A 12,894-nucleotide genomic window follows, 5' to 3' on the forward strand; every position below is an offset into this window, starting at 1 on the left:
ATGCTCAAATGCAGTACGCATCAGGCCTCTCTCGCACAGTCGTGACCTGCCCAGCCTCACCGATCTGATTCCCTTCTGCGAAGGGACACCATTGCGGCACGCCGGTCTCGGCCGTCTGAGCATGGAAGCAGAGGGCTCATGCGAAGACGATGATGATCTTCACCTATTCATGGTCGCTGCAGGAACCCCGGCATACCCTTAGACGGGACAAAGTTCCGAGTGGAGAGTGACCGGTGGTGTCTGACCGGGATGGGGGATGTGTATGTATGTGCCCGTTCACTGCCGTGGCTAATAGCCAATGATGGAGACGGCTTGGCCCCGGGGGGTTAAGGGGGGTTGTTTCGAACTCGACAAACGGTTCCGGTTGTTCGGTCATTGGTTGGCGAAACCAACCCCCCCCCTTTGGCTGCGTTGAAGTTGACATTGTGAATCGCCGGATGGGCGGGCTGTGCGATCTACGGAAAGCAGTCTTGCGATTCCCTTGAGGATGGACGGGTGGTAGATAGGTATGTATGTATGTATATCCCGCGGTAAGAAAGGATCTCGCAAAGGAAAACACGAAGGAAGCTCTCGCCGCGGGCATGTTGTAGGGAAACAAGGAGATGCAGGTGCTTCTTTCAACAATTTGAGTAGGAGTCCGTAGTTGGTACATTGCATTTCATAAGTTGTTTTATTTCATGCATGTGCTCGCAAGGGGGGACGGACAAGGGGGACCAGGGAGGGAGGGAGAGAGAGAGAGAGGACAGAGCCCGGTGAGCGGCGTCAAGAGGCAACAGCAGCAGCGGCGGGGGATGGTGATGATGGTGATGATGGTGATACGTAGTGACGGTTCCAGCTCTCCGGAAAGTACATTCGGCTCCCGCGTCACTGCCTGCCTGCCATCCTGCCAGCCTGCCTGCCATCCCCTTGTCGCCGGTTGGGGTCCGAGGGCATGGGGAAGAGAGGACGGCCGGCCGACCGGCCGAGCCGTCACGTCCCTTTTTGGGAGCATGTCTCAACGATCAGTGAGTGCCACTAGACCGGGGCCGGGCTTGAAGCCGATGGCACGCGCATATACTTCGTACATACACACAGTCGCGCGCCTGTGGTGGCGGAAGCACGCATGTGCCTTTTGACCAATGGAGATGTTGCCTTTTTTAAATGATCTATCTAGACCGCGTCCCCCGCGGCTGCAGGGACAAAGCGGCAGGGCAGCGTTGACAAGGCTGGGTTGTTGATGATGGTGATTGATGATGATGATGATAGTCGCAGTAGGTAGGGGGGCGCGAGCAAGCCTTGGAAACCACTTGAGCTCATTTACCCCGTAGTAGTAGCATTTGGGATCGTTATCCGTACCTACTTTCTTCATCATCGAACCCACCTCACTTGTAGAACATGGACTAGGGCTCCGTGGTGTCACCACTGGCAGCAGCAGCAGCAGCAGCATGTCACTGGGGTCGTCGTCGGTCGACCTTGTGCAACGGCGGTTCAGAGATGTCCACCACCATTTGACCCTTCCCCTCCCCTCACCCTGTGCGACCCAACATCGGCTGCTGGTCTTTTGACACGTCCACGTCGACCGGCAAGGGGTTTTTTTTTTTGGTGATATCTCATTCTCATTCTTTTCTTTTCTTTTCTTTCTTGGTTTCGATCTACTAGCCAAAAGCATGACGTGAACATCGGGGCGCGAGGGTGCGTACGAAAGAAAGCACGAACGGTAGTTGACGCATCATCGCATAGAGCCAGCCCTACGAGGACGACGAGGGCGCCTGATGTCAGCATGCGTCCACTTGTTTTTGTTGTGTGTGTGTGTGTGTCCCAAAGAGCAAGCCATACGAGATACTAGGCACACACACACAACACATACGAAATAGTAACTTATTAGATGGCCAATAAATTGGAGCTCCTTGGCAAAACCAACGTGTAAGCGATCTGCGCGCGTGCGCATCGTCGCTCCCTCAATGATGGGCATAGATACGTTCCCTTCACACACCCGGCCAACGAGCGGCCCATGCCGTAAACGCAGGGCTACACTGCACTGCACTGCACTGCACTGCCACCGTCACATCCGCCTCTCTCCCGGGACGGCCCTTCCGTTGGTCTCCACGGCGGCACTACGTAACCCCTTGAGAGGAAAGGGGGGTAGGTCAGGGGTTCCCCTGCTGGCCTGGGCTTCCCAAGTCTTGAAGACGGCATGCATGCATGGCCTGCCTGCCGGCATGTCTGTCCCCTTGTCCGCGCGCGCAGCAACCTCCATGGTCGCTGGATGTGTGTGTGTGTGTGCACTTCTTAGTCCATCGACCGACTACTTGGGTACCACCGCGAGCTGTTCTCTGCGTAGCGTTTTGCTTTGCTCTCGTATTTTGTTTGTGTTTGTTTTTTTTCCTCTTCGTGCACGGCAACTGAGAAACATGAGGGTTATCATCCATCCATAGCGGCATTACTACGCGGTTGTCGAATACCATCTCTGTGACATTTGGGACCCCCGGCCCGGCCCGGGGCCGTCGAACAAAACCCGGGCAGAAGCAACAAGATATTCGTCGCAAAGGTTAGAGTGGTCGGTTGAACGGTCGCCCGGACCACGGCCACCATCACCTTCCAGCCAAGATGAGGATACGTAGTACTAATAAGTAACTACATACTAAGTTGGGTGCGTACGTACGTACGTACGCACACCGAGTGTCGGCACGTTCCTTGCCCAGGCATCTGAAACCCTGTTCCATGACCCTGTACTTTTAACCCCCCCTATCGTTATTATGCCCTGGCATCATGACTATTACGTGCCCTTGCCCTACGTGACATTGGCGGCCGGCTCTTGGCTCTCCCTCACTCTTTCTCTCTCTCACTCTCTCCTCGCTCCTCAAACGACGCCCTGCCCACCGGGTATCCCTTTCCCCGAGACAATACACCCTTGTTGCCGTCGTCGTCACCGCCTCATCCGCTTCCTCAAGATGAAAAGACCAGGATGGAAAAAGGAAGGATCATCATCTTTCTTTGGTGCACGAGGTAGTAAAGTGAAATTGCATGTTTACTGGGGGTATGTGTATGTATGTATGTATGTACTTCGTAGTACTCCGTGTATGTGATTATCACGGCCGTGCAGACGCCCCCAAAACACACAAAGACGGGGCACGTTTTAGCTTTTGCACATAGAAATGTATGTCTCAGTGCGGCGACGAGATACGTACTTCGTGCATACATATGCCGCCAGCGTCGGGTCGGCAACAACCAGGAAAAGCAAAACGAAACCAAAAAAAAAAAGCAAGGGCCTTTTACTTTTCTTCAACGCAAAGTGCGGGTGGCTTGCCGGGGTCCAGGGGTGAGAGATGGGGGCGGGGGTTGGTTTCCGCGCCGTGCTGGAGAAGAAGTCTCGGCGGTCTGATGAGCTTCATTCTTCTTCTTGTCTTGGTGCACCGTTCACCCGGGCCGCCGTTGCGGGGGGATGTCATGACATTCCCTGTTCGTGTGGCCGGTGTGCCAACTTTCTTTGTGCCAGGTGGTGACGATGCGCACCATGATGCCATGAAAATCGTCCCCTGTTCTGTCCCCTCCCCCGGTTTGTTGCAATATCATTCCCCGTAACCTCAGTCTCCAGGGCGATTTTAGGTCGCATAAGATGATCTGGCCTCGCAACGCATCATTATATCCAGGACTTTCTGCAGTCTGTGGGGTACTCTTGGATTGCTCTTGGTCTTGCTTGGCTGATGAGCGACCTTGGCCAGAGTTTTGACCCAGGTCAAGCGCGGCTTCGTCTCATTCGTCTCACTTCTCCACGCTGCTTACTTTTTGAAACACACCTTCACCTTTGTCCAACGCCTGTCTCTGAAAATATCTGAGACGCCATGCGGCCGGCACATGTGCAACATATACAAGAAGAAGAAGGAAATAAGAGAAACGGGAAGAGGAGCTTTATGCTAACCAGCCAGACCCAGGGTCAGCGGCACCTCGACGCCGACATGCCTAATCACACACGTCTGGTGTGCTCGCTCTGCGCTCTCCTTTCTCTTCGTAGAAACACCCGGTTTGGCCCCCAGGCCATGTCTCAAGTACGGCCTGTCGTGCCCTTCATCAACTACCACAGACCCGGTGTGCTTCGGCACGTTCCTATCCGAGCCGCGTCTTTCGAAATCAGCCTTTTTTCGACTCGGAACAACCCATACTTTGCCTGCCAGAGGCTCTCGCATATTGGCAAGAGCGGTCCGTACCGCGGGTTGTCTGACGCGCAGGAGGGTGTGGGTGGTGAGCATGCAGGCCATCAGCTTCACGCTGGACCTATCGTTCTGCAGATTCCGCGGCAGGCACATAACGTCTGGTCGCATCGCGGCGCTCCGGCTCCGACCCTACTGGGTTGCGTCCTTGACAGCCTCAATCAAGTGATACTCCCAAAACGTGCCTAGTTGGAGGCACTCTTCCATGCAGCCGCGATCATCCCACCACCATGAATCAGTCGTCACATATCGCCCCCAGATCTCTTTCCAAAGCAGGCGGCCGACGAGGCTTCTCAACTCTGCCTTGGTCTTCTTCTCGGCCCGCAGCTGCTCAATAGCCGGATCTGGGTCCTGTTGTTGAAGCCTCAGGTTGTCGAGGGTGGCGTAGAACTTGGTCGTCGTCAACGTGCTCCCGGTAGCGCGAAGTGACGCCTCACCGAGCCACTGCGGCAGCGCTGTGCTCGGGCTCATGCATCTTGACTCCCTACGGAGGTTGCTCAGCAAGTGCTGTTCCAGCCACTGCCGCATCTTGGCACCCAATGTATTGGCGCAAGGCAACGGATCAATCAACGTCAAGTGCAAAGTCCCTCCGGGCTTGAGAGCACTGCTCACATTGTGCACTATGCCGCGCAGGTCGGACGTGGTGCAAATCGCCGGCAAAGACAGGGAGTAAGCGGCTTCGAACAGCTGCGGCGGTATAGGAAACGCCGACGATGAAACGGCCGCCACCGACAGCGGCTGTACGTTGGGTACCGCCTCGTGAGGGAGCGGGGAATCCGAGAAGTGACAAATACGCCGCTTTGGGTTCAAAGCCGCGAGATACAGTGCTGAGGCTAAGGAGGCTCTTAGTTGGTGTTCTCTTCAGCTTGTTGTGCTCAGTTGGCCCCAAACAAACCTTTGGATTCGTAAAGAGCGAGAATATTGTGAATGTTATCTGGCGCTAATCTGCGAGGCGATTGCCGCTTTTTGTCGTGCGCGGCTTCTACGTCTAGATGAGTAACGACCGACAGCATCCATCTCTTCTTCTCCGCCTCGAGCTGCGCAAGGTTTGGTACATTGCCGTCGATGGACCATATCGTCTTGAGCCGCGATAGCGCAACTTCTGGTGTAGCCTTGGCCATGGACTCTGCTTGGCTCATGAGCGATGCCAAGTCAATTGCTTCATGCGGCGCGTTCAAAACGGAGCCCATCGCAGGCGTATGCACACCCCCCGATTCTTCCGCCTTGGCTGGCATGATCTCTGGCGTCACGGACCGCCAGTGATCGGACGTGCGTGGAACCTTGTTATCGGTGGCATTGGGAGGCGGCGGCCGGTATGATACCCTCGCCCGCAGCGGCGACTTGGGTGGGGGTACCAACGGCGGTGATGGTTCCGGCGGCTCTGAGAACAGGAACGGATGGCTTGATACCTGCAGGTTAGCTTCGACGGCGACACTCACAGACGGCGAGCTTTGCTGTGTATACCCTCTTGTGGGAGACTGTGGAGGAGTCATAGGTTCCCCAATCCTTAGGCCGGGGATGATGAAGGCCTTCCTCACGGGACTCGGCAGATCCAAAATGGGCAGTCGAGCCATCGGGGACGGCTGAAGTGGTTCTGTCGGAGGCGGCGACGCAGCCCACCTGGCCGGGAACTGGGCGATGCTATCGCAAAGTCCAGGTGGCGTTGCAAGTGCCGGTAGAGGGTGCGCGCTCGGGCTGTTGGGGAAGCAGCAGGTGGAGTCTATAACGGCTCGTCTTTAAGCAACTCGGCACCACCGACCAACTTGACAGGAATAGATGCGATTGGTGTGGAACTCACCACTCTGGAGAAGTTCGAGGTAGGCTTGATGGGCCGTGGCGGTAGCGGAAGCGGTTTCCGGACGGCCACGAGCCAAGCCGAGGCGGCCAGAGGTGTCCTTGCTGGAGTGGCCAGAGCTCGGGCGGCTCTTGGTGCCAGAGGCCTTGGAGAAGGGGGAAGTTGTGGAGTGGGTGGCAGCGACGGAGGAGGAGGCGGCGCCGGACGAGGCCGACGACTTTATCTTGGAAGCGGCCTTGGACGTGTTTGCCTGCCTTAGGCCCCGCGATCTGAAACGAGCGAAGGCGGATTCGGCAGTCGAGGATCGTGAGCTGGCCGTGGACATGGAGCCTCTGCCAGAGCGCGTCTTGCTCCGCTCGGCCTCATCTCTTTCCCTCTCCTTCCTGGCCCTGTGCTCTCCAACAAGCTCCAGGTCCGGGTCCGTCCAGATGATCCCCCACATGGCGTGTGGAGGCCGGTGATGATGAGCTTAAACTGCGTCGGACTTGCACTGCCACCCATTGCCGTGCGGCCGGGAGAGCATGGGAGATGGGCAGCGCTTGGACGAAGGCGCATCAACTGAGAGGTGCGGCAAAGCATCAACGTTCAAGGTCAATGTGCGACAAGACGGAACGAGGCGAGCGCGTCAATCAGCCAGCACGGAGTTGTTGCAGACGCAGCCCCTTGAGACGGATCGCAGCAAGCAAGGGCAACGCAAACGGGGGTGGCCTTTTGCGCGTCAAAAGGCGGCGCGCAAGCGAAGGACTTGCCAGCATGGTCGACGACGGGGAGACCCTGGGTGAGGATGAAACGGGCTGGCCTGAGGTGATGGTTGGTTGAACAGCCACGATGATGGGAGAAGGGGGGGGGGGGACCGCAAGCCGGGATGGCCGGTCCTCAAAGGGCAGGAGAACGCGCATTGCATTGAATATCGATGTCAAGCCGGATTGATTGATGCGGTGCCAGGCAGCGCGCGCGCGCGAGAGTGAGAGAGAGCACGCGCGGCATGTCGAAGCCGGGGGGGCACATTGAGGCGGGATGGGGGGACCGAGTGGGAGGGACCGGTTGGTGACGCAGGCCAGGCAGGTCGACATGGACCGCCGGGGGGGGGGGGCGTGGGCGTGGTTGGCGACTCGCGTCCTTGCGGACCAACGTTTCGGTGACGGGCTGATGAAGAGCGGGTTGACGGACGGATGGGACACGGATGGATGATGGCATGGATGATGGGATGGATGGATGAGTGGGTGGGTGGATGTGCATGAAAGGATGATTGAGTGGGTTAGACGGATGGGCAGGAGTCGCAGGACAGGCTGACCTGACAGAGAGAAGGAGCGCAAAATTGTCATTCAGGGTCGCTCCTTCCCTTCCTTACACCACACCCGACCATCATGTACGAAGTACTGCTTCAGCTGCTGCTGCCGCTGCTGCCCGCCCGCCAATAATAGCGCGGGTCGATGCAGCAGCAGCAGCAGCAGCAGCAACCCAAGCGAACGCACGCACCGGACCCTGAATCGATCTCTCAGCCTTTGGTTACCCTACCAAGCTATCGTACCTGTACTATCACTATTACTATTTCTACCTGCTATCACCAAGCATAGTCTTAAGCGAGGAGCCGTCTCCACGACTCGGGGCTGCTCGACCGACAGATCGGTCCGTTCTTTTGCGTTTGCACGTCCCGCACGCATACGCCATGATGGGGGCTCAGCTTCTACTGCTTCTGCTTCTGCTGCTGCTGCTGCTGCTGGTTCGACGCTCAGACTCGCCACGCCCGCTTGGATCGATCGAGGGGCGAACGGAACCTTGAGGCTGCACGTGGGCTTTGCTCGCCATGGCAAGAAGCCGTGTGTTTCATGTTTTGTTCCTGTGAGTGGACTCGAAGAGCATCTCTGACCGTCTCTCCCTCTCTCTTTCTCTGTCTCTCCCCCCCTGTCCTACACATCTTCTTCACTCACTCCCCCCTTTCTTGTTGCCCTACTCATCGAGGGCTTGTTCAAGAGCGGGTCGCCATGTCCCCTCGGCCAAGAGACCAGGCATGTAACGCGTCCATTCGTTGGCCTTCGCCTTCGCCTGCCCCCGTGCCCCCTGATTCACAGCTTGTGTCGTGTTGTGCTGTGCTGTGCCGCGCTGCTCTGCTCTGCTCTGCTCCTTGCCTCGCCTCGTGGGAGAGGCCGTCGCACCTTTTTCTCTTGGCCCAGAGTCCAACCAGCTCCCCCCGACACGTCGCCCATCCAATCAATCAGTCAACTCTTGCCTCTCTCCGAGTGCGCAACGACGAGAGAGAGCCATGTGGCAAGGGACGCACGCAGCTCTGTAATACCACTCCGTACATACATACTACGTGTCTCCCGAGAAAGCCAATATGCGGTCGTCGGACAGATGCAGCCAGCCGTTCGGCTGCAGTGTCGTCTCGTGTGCGTCGTATCAGTAGTCTCTATAAGGCTGGGGGGCGAGCATCGTCGTCTGCCTGCCTGCCTGCCTGCCTGCCTGCTGTCCGGTGACGCCCCCCCCGCCCCCCCAGCCAGCCAGCCGGGCACCATGTATGTATGTAGTACTCTGTACGCATGTCGCCGCTGTGACGGCCCAGATATTGGCCGGTGCAAGAGGGCCAACAACATCATCGCCACGGCCGTGTTGCTGGCTGGCTGGCTGGCTGGCTGGCAAGTTAAAAGTAAGTAAACCCTGTAGGGCTGTCGAGTCTCCGAGGGTCCAGTTCTCTTCTTCGTCTGCCGGGCGGGCTGTCAATTTTAAAACAAACCTTGAACCAACACACACTCTCTCTGCAGCTGTTCGTCCCTTGCAGCCACTTCCAACTTCCCCATTAAAGAACGAGCCCCCCCGCCGGAGCGTCGCCGAGCGGATGCGGCCAACAAGTTTCTTGGTCCATGCGAGTGCTATCATCACCCCGTCACGTCGTCGTCGTCACCAACACCCCGACCTTTTTATGTGTGTACGTAGTATTGTACACAACTTCATAGCGCCTCATTTGTGTCCCTATGACTTCGGTTACACTCCCCAGAAAGCTCTCCAACCCAGCTCGACTGCCGTGGCACAGCTTTGCCCCCCTTCCCCCGGTAGGAAATGCAAGGCATCGCTGCATGCGAGCCTTTCTCAGCTTCTTTGTTCCCAGCGATCGCCGTCCGTCTGTCCGTCCCCGCTGGCACACAGTCATGTCATCCATGTCCGCCGCAGACAGACATCAGACGAGTCCGAGCTCCAGAGCCACCACCCGCTTGCAGCATCTCGTATAACTCTGATATCATGCCAAGGCACGCAGGCAGCCAGGCAGGCAAACATGAGCTTGTAAGATGGCTCGCCGCGCCGGCCCATCGCAGCAGTCTGACGCGTGTACCCGCCCCGAATAAGAGTGCCACTATATGTGTGTGCGAGCGAGCGCAGTCGTCTACGGCCTCGCTTGAAGCAACAGCCAGCCAGCCAGCCAGCCAGGTATGGCGTCGTCCCACAGGTGTTCCAACACGTTCGCTAGCCGAGCGTCTAGCAACATACCACCATCGTCTCGTCTCATCTCGTCTCGTTCTTTCTTTCTCGCGGCGTTCCCGAGAGCACAGCTGGGAACCTACCCGCCATGTCTTAAAAAATACTTCGCATCTCATGGCCTAGTAGCCTAGTAGACATGCTGCGACCCGTTTGCACGCCCTTGACGTGCGTATATCTCGCATCAGGGCAGCACGGAAAACAGCCACGCGAGTCTTGGTGCGCCCGCAACTCGGAGCACAGGCTGGCTGGTTGCATAAACCCAGAAAAGAAGCGAGGCAAGCAACATTGCACCGTTGTTTTCTCCGTACAGTCCAGCAGTCTCCGATCATGGCCATCCCACCTGATGCGCTCGTGATCATGACGGGGGTATATCAAATACTCCGCATTACAGACATGTCCTCTGCGTTGACTGTCCAAGCAACGCCACCAAAGGCGTCTGTGCCCTGCATGTATGTTGGAGCTGATCGGGCCTGGAATACGCTGACTCGGGCATTGAGGAAGTCGTTCGCTCTCTTCGTCGATGCAGCAAAGTCTTATCCTCCGGATACTGGCTGGAGGCTGACCTCCATATTGAGCTTCATTGGGTGCCTGCTGTAGTTGACCTGACTATGTTCTCTGGCCTAGGTAACGCAGTCCCACGGCGTACACGAGTTCCCTCGACGCCCTGGCTCTGTTTTGCTCTGCTGCATCATGGAGTCCAGTCCACCTTCCTGTCATCGCACATAGACTTGCTGCAGCCCCCGGGTGCCCTCAATCCGTTGCCCTGAGAGCCGTACCAGTGGTGAGCTTCTTAACGCTCGCTCTTCCATTCTCCGCGAGTCTCCATGTAACGAAAAGGGGGGAAGTGCGGCGAACTTGAACAATCTCGTTCTCAACTCGCAGAGCTATCCTCATTGTATCTCCTCTGGAAGTTCGGTGCTTACACGCACACACTCGGCCTCACCCTCTCCTTAGTCGGCAGAGCCCACATGATGCAGGCCCTCGCGCGCCTCTCTCCGTCGCGGATACGCATCGACTCTGCAATGGCCCAGCACGCGGACGACCAAAACTCCACCGCGGCCTCTTTACCCGCGGGGCCGACGGGGAGGTCCAGTTACTTTGGAATCCGCGACTTTTTAGACTTCATCGACACCCGCATAACCGTGTCTCGAGTCGGAAGACTCTTCCATCTGTCCGGCAGTGGCCATGTAAGGAGGCTCTAGCATCTTAACACCTAACTGGCTTTTCTTGCGCTGTCCTTTCTGACATCTCGCAGCCGGAAGAGATTCCTGAGACGACATTTCTTAGAGAAGTGAGGGCAGGCTTGACGACCTTTGCTACCATGGCCTACATCATCGCTGTCAACGTTCGTCGTGCCCCTAGTGTCCCCAAAAAAAGGGGACCTTTTAAGTTGATTATACCTGGATAGGCATCTCTCCTGTCCCAGACCGGGGGTACTTGTCCTTGCGACATGACAGACAAGCGCAGATGCGACACACTCCCAGAGTTCGCCGACTGCAAGGAACAAGTTCGCCGCGATCTCGTCACCGCCACGGCCGCCATCGCCGGCATGGCGTCCGTGACCTTTGGGGTCGTCACCAACCTCCCCGTCGCCCTCGCCCCCGGAATGGGCCTCAACGCGTACTTTGCGTTCCAGGTCGTGGGCGTCAACGGCAGCGGCGACGTGTCGTACCGCACCGCGCTCACGGCCGTCTTCTTCGAGGGCCTCATCTTCATGGCGCTCGCCCTCACGGGCATGCGGCAGTGGCTTGTCAGGCTTATCCCCGCAACCATAAAGACGGCCACCGGCGTCGGCATCGGGTTCTTCCTCGCGGAGATCGGGCTGTCGTACTCGGCGGGTATCGGCGCCATCACCGGCGGAGGCGCCTCGACGCCCTTGGCCATCGGCGGTTGTCCCCTCGAGAAGCTCAACCCGCAGACCGGTCAGTGTGACTCGGGGCAGATGGCGAATCCAAAGGCAGGCATACCCCCCGACATTGATGGGAGAGAGGGTCTGACTTTGACAGTTGTGGGTTGCCGTCTTTGGCGGCGGTATCGTCACCTCCTTCTTGATGGCGTTTCGTGTCAAATACTCGCTCGTCGTCGGCATCGCCCTGGTGTCTATTTTGTCCTGGCCGTAAGTCGGCCGTGCTTTGACGCAGATTCCCCAATCTCTTGTCTCTCTAACACCCATTCGGAACGCGACAGACGGCATACGCCCATATCATATTTCCCCGACACCCCCGAGGGCGACTCGCGCTTCGACTTCTTCCAGCAGGTCGCCGCGTGGCATCCCATCTCCAAGACACTCAACCAGCTGGACTGGACGTTCGAGTCCAGCGGGTCGCACTTTGCCCTCGCGATATTCACCTTCTTGTACGTCGACATCATCGACGCCACCGCCACGCTCTACTCCATGGTGCGCTTCTGCGGCGTCGTGAATCGCAAGGATGGCGACTTTCCACGATCAACGGCCGCGTACTGCATCGACGCTGCCTTCATCTCCGTTGCGGCGCTCTTGGGCTGCTCGCCCGTGACTGCCTTCATCGAGAGCGGCGCTGGCATCGCTGAGGGAGGCCGCACTGGCTTGACTGCCATCGTGGCGGGGCTCTGCTTCATCGGCGCCGTCTTTTTTGCGCCCATATTCGCCTCCATCCCACCCTGGGCCACGGGCTGTACCTTGGTTCTTGTACGTGTGGCTTGAGAATTTGTCGAATTCCACGGGCCGCTAACATCAAACCCCCTCATCAAGGTTGGTTGCATGATGATCCGACAAATCACCCAAATCAACTGGCACTACATTGGCGATGTCCTCCCGTCCTTTGTTGTCATGGCTTTCATCCCGTTCAGTTACAGCGTGGCGTACGGCCTGATCGCGTAGGTTCACGCTCCTTCTCCATGAGGGCTTGCTAAGACTGACATACTCTGTGCAGGGGCCTCTTCGTGTACGCCATGCTCAATGGTCTAGTCGGCATCGTGGTCTGGTGCAGCCGAGGCCGCATCGAGCCTCGCGAGTACGACCTGAAAGAGTATTGGACGTGGCGTGGTGGCGGCCGTGCTCCCTGGCTTGTCCGGGCCATGAGGGCCTACTGCCGCAGAACGCCGGCCCCAGGGGATTCCGCCAGCGTCAGCGGCCTCAGTCTCGAGGAAACTCCGGTTGGGTCGATGCAGGTTGCAGAGCCCGGAGCAGAAACACCCTCTAAAGAATATCCGGGGCTCGTCACGGAGCCGGCAACATCTGTCCCAGCAGAATCCGCTGCCACCTACCGTTATGGCTGCTAAAAGTTGTCGCGCTGCTGCAAGTCGTGTTGCCTTACAACGCCTCGCACCGGGTACAAGAGATTTATCCATTGTATGTACTTGAATGTTGTTGTGGCGAAATTCGATACAGTGAAGCGCGACGGAATCAGGGTCACTTGAAAGGAGTCACTGTATGCCAGGAGAGACGCCGTGGCATTT

The 12,894-nt window shown here is 57.6% G+C and overlaps 3 protein-coding genes across 3 annotated transcripts; 1 reads left to right on the plus strand and 2 right to left on the minus strand.

Moving 5' to 3' along the window:
- Positions 1 to 3,893: 3,893 nt before the first annotated feature.
- Positions 3,894 to 4,298, minus strand: JDV02_010170 (uncharacterized protein; the record flags this gene model as incomplete). Its single annotated transcript, XM_047991894.1, has 1 exon — positions 3,894 to 4,298. One exon carries the CDS (start codon positions 4,296 to 4,298, stop codon positions 3,894 to 3,896), a length of 405 nt encoding a protein of 134 aa, XP_047847907.1.
- Positions 4,299 to 4,319: 21 nt separating this feature from the next.
- On the minus strand, positions 4,320 to 6,424 carry JDV02_010171 (uncharacterized protein; the record flags this gene model as incomplete). The annotated part of the gene is made up of 4 exons (XM_047991895.1): positions 4,320 to 5,020; positions 5,083 to 5,588; positions 5,652 to 5,907; positions 5,986 to 6,424. The coding sequence occupies 4 exons, from the start codon at positions 6,422 to 6,424 to the stop codon at positions 4,320 to 4,322; spliced, it is 1,902 nt and encodes a 633-aa protein (XP_047847908.1).
- Positions 6,425 to 10,478: 4,054 nt separating this feature from the next.
- Positions 10,479 to 12,717, plus strand: JDV02_010172 (uncharacterized protein; the record flags this gene model as incomplete). Its single annotated transcript, XM_047991896.1, has 7 exons — positions 10,479 to 10,643; positions 10,712 to 10,801; positions 10,865 to 11,413; positions 11,463 to 11,572; positions 11,644 to 12,124; positions 12,188 to 12,312; positions 12,369 to 12,717. 7 exons carry the CDS (start codon positions 10,479 to 10,481, stop codon positions 12,715 to 12,717), a joined length of 1,869 nt encoding a protein of 622 aa, XP_047847909.1.
- Between the last annotated feature and the right edge of the window lie 177 nt (positions 12,718 to 12,894).

The sequence above is a fragment of the Purpureocillium takamizusanense genome, chromosome 11 (assembly GCF_022605165.1).
Source record: "Purpureocillium takamizusanense chromosome 11, complete sequence".
NCBI classification, from domain to species: Eukaryota; Fungi; Ascomycota; class Sordariomycetes; order Hypocreales; family Ophiocordycipitaceae; genus Purpureocillium; species Purpureocillium takamizusanense.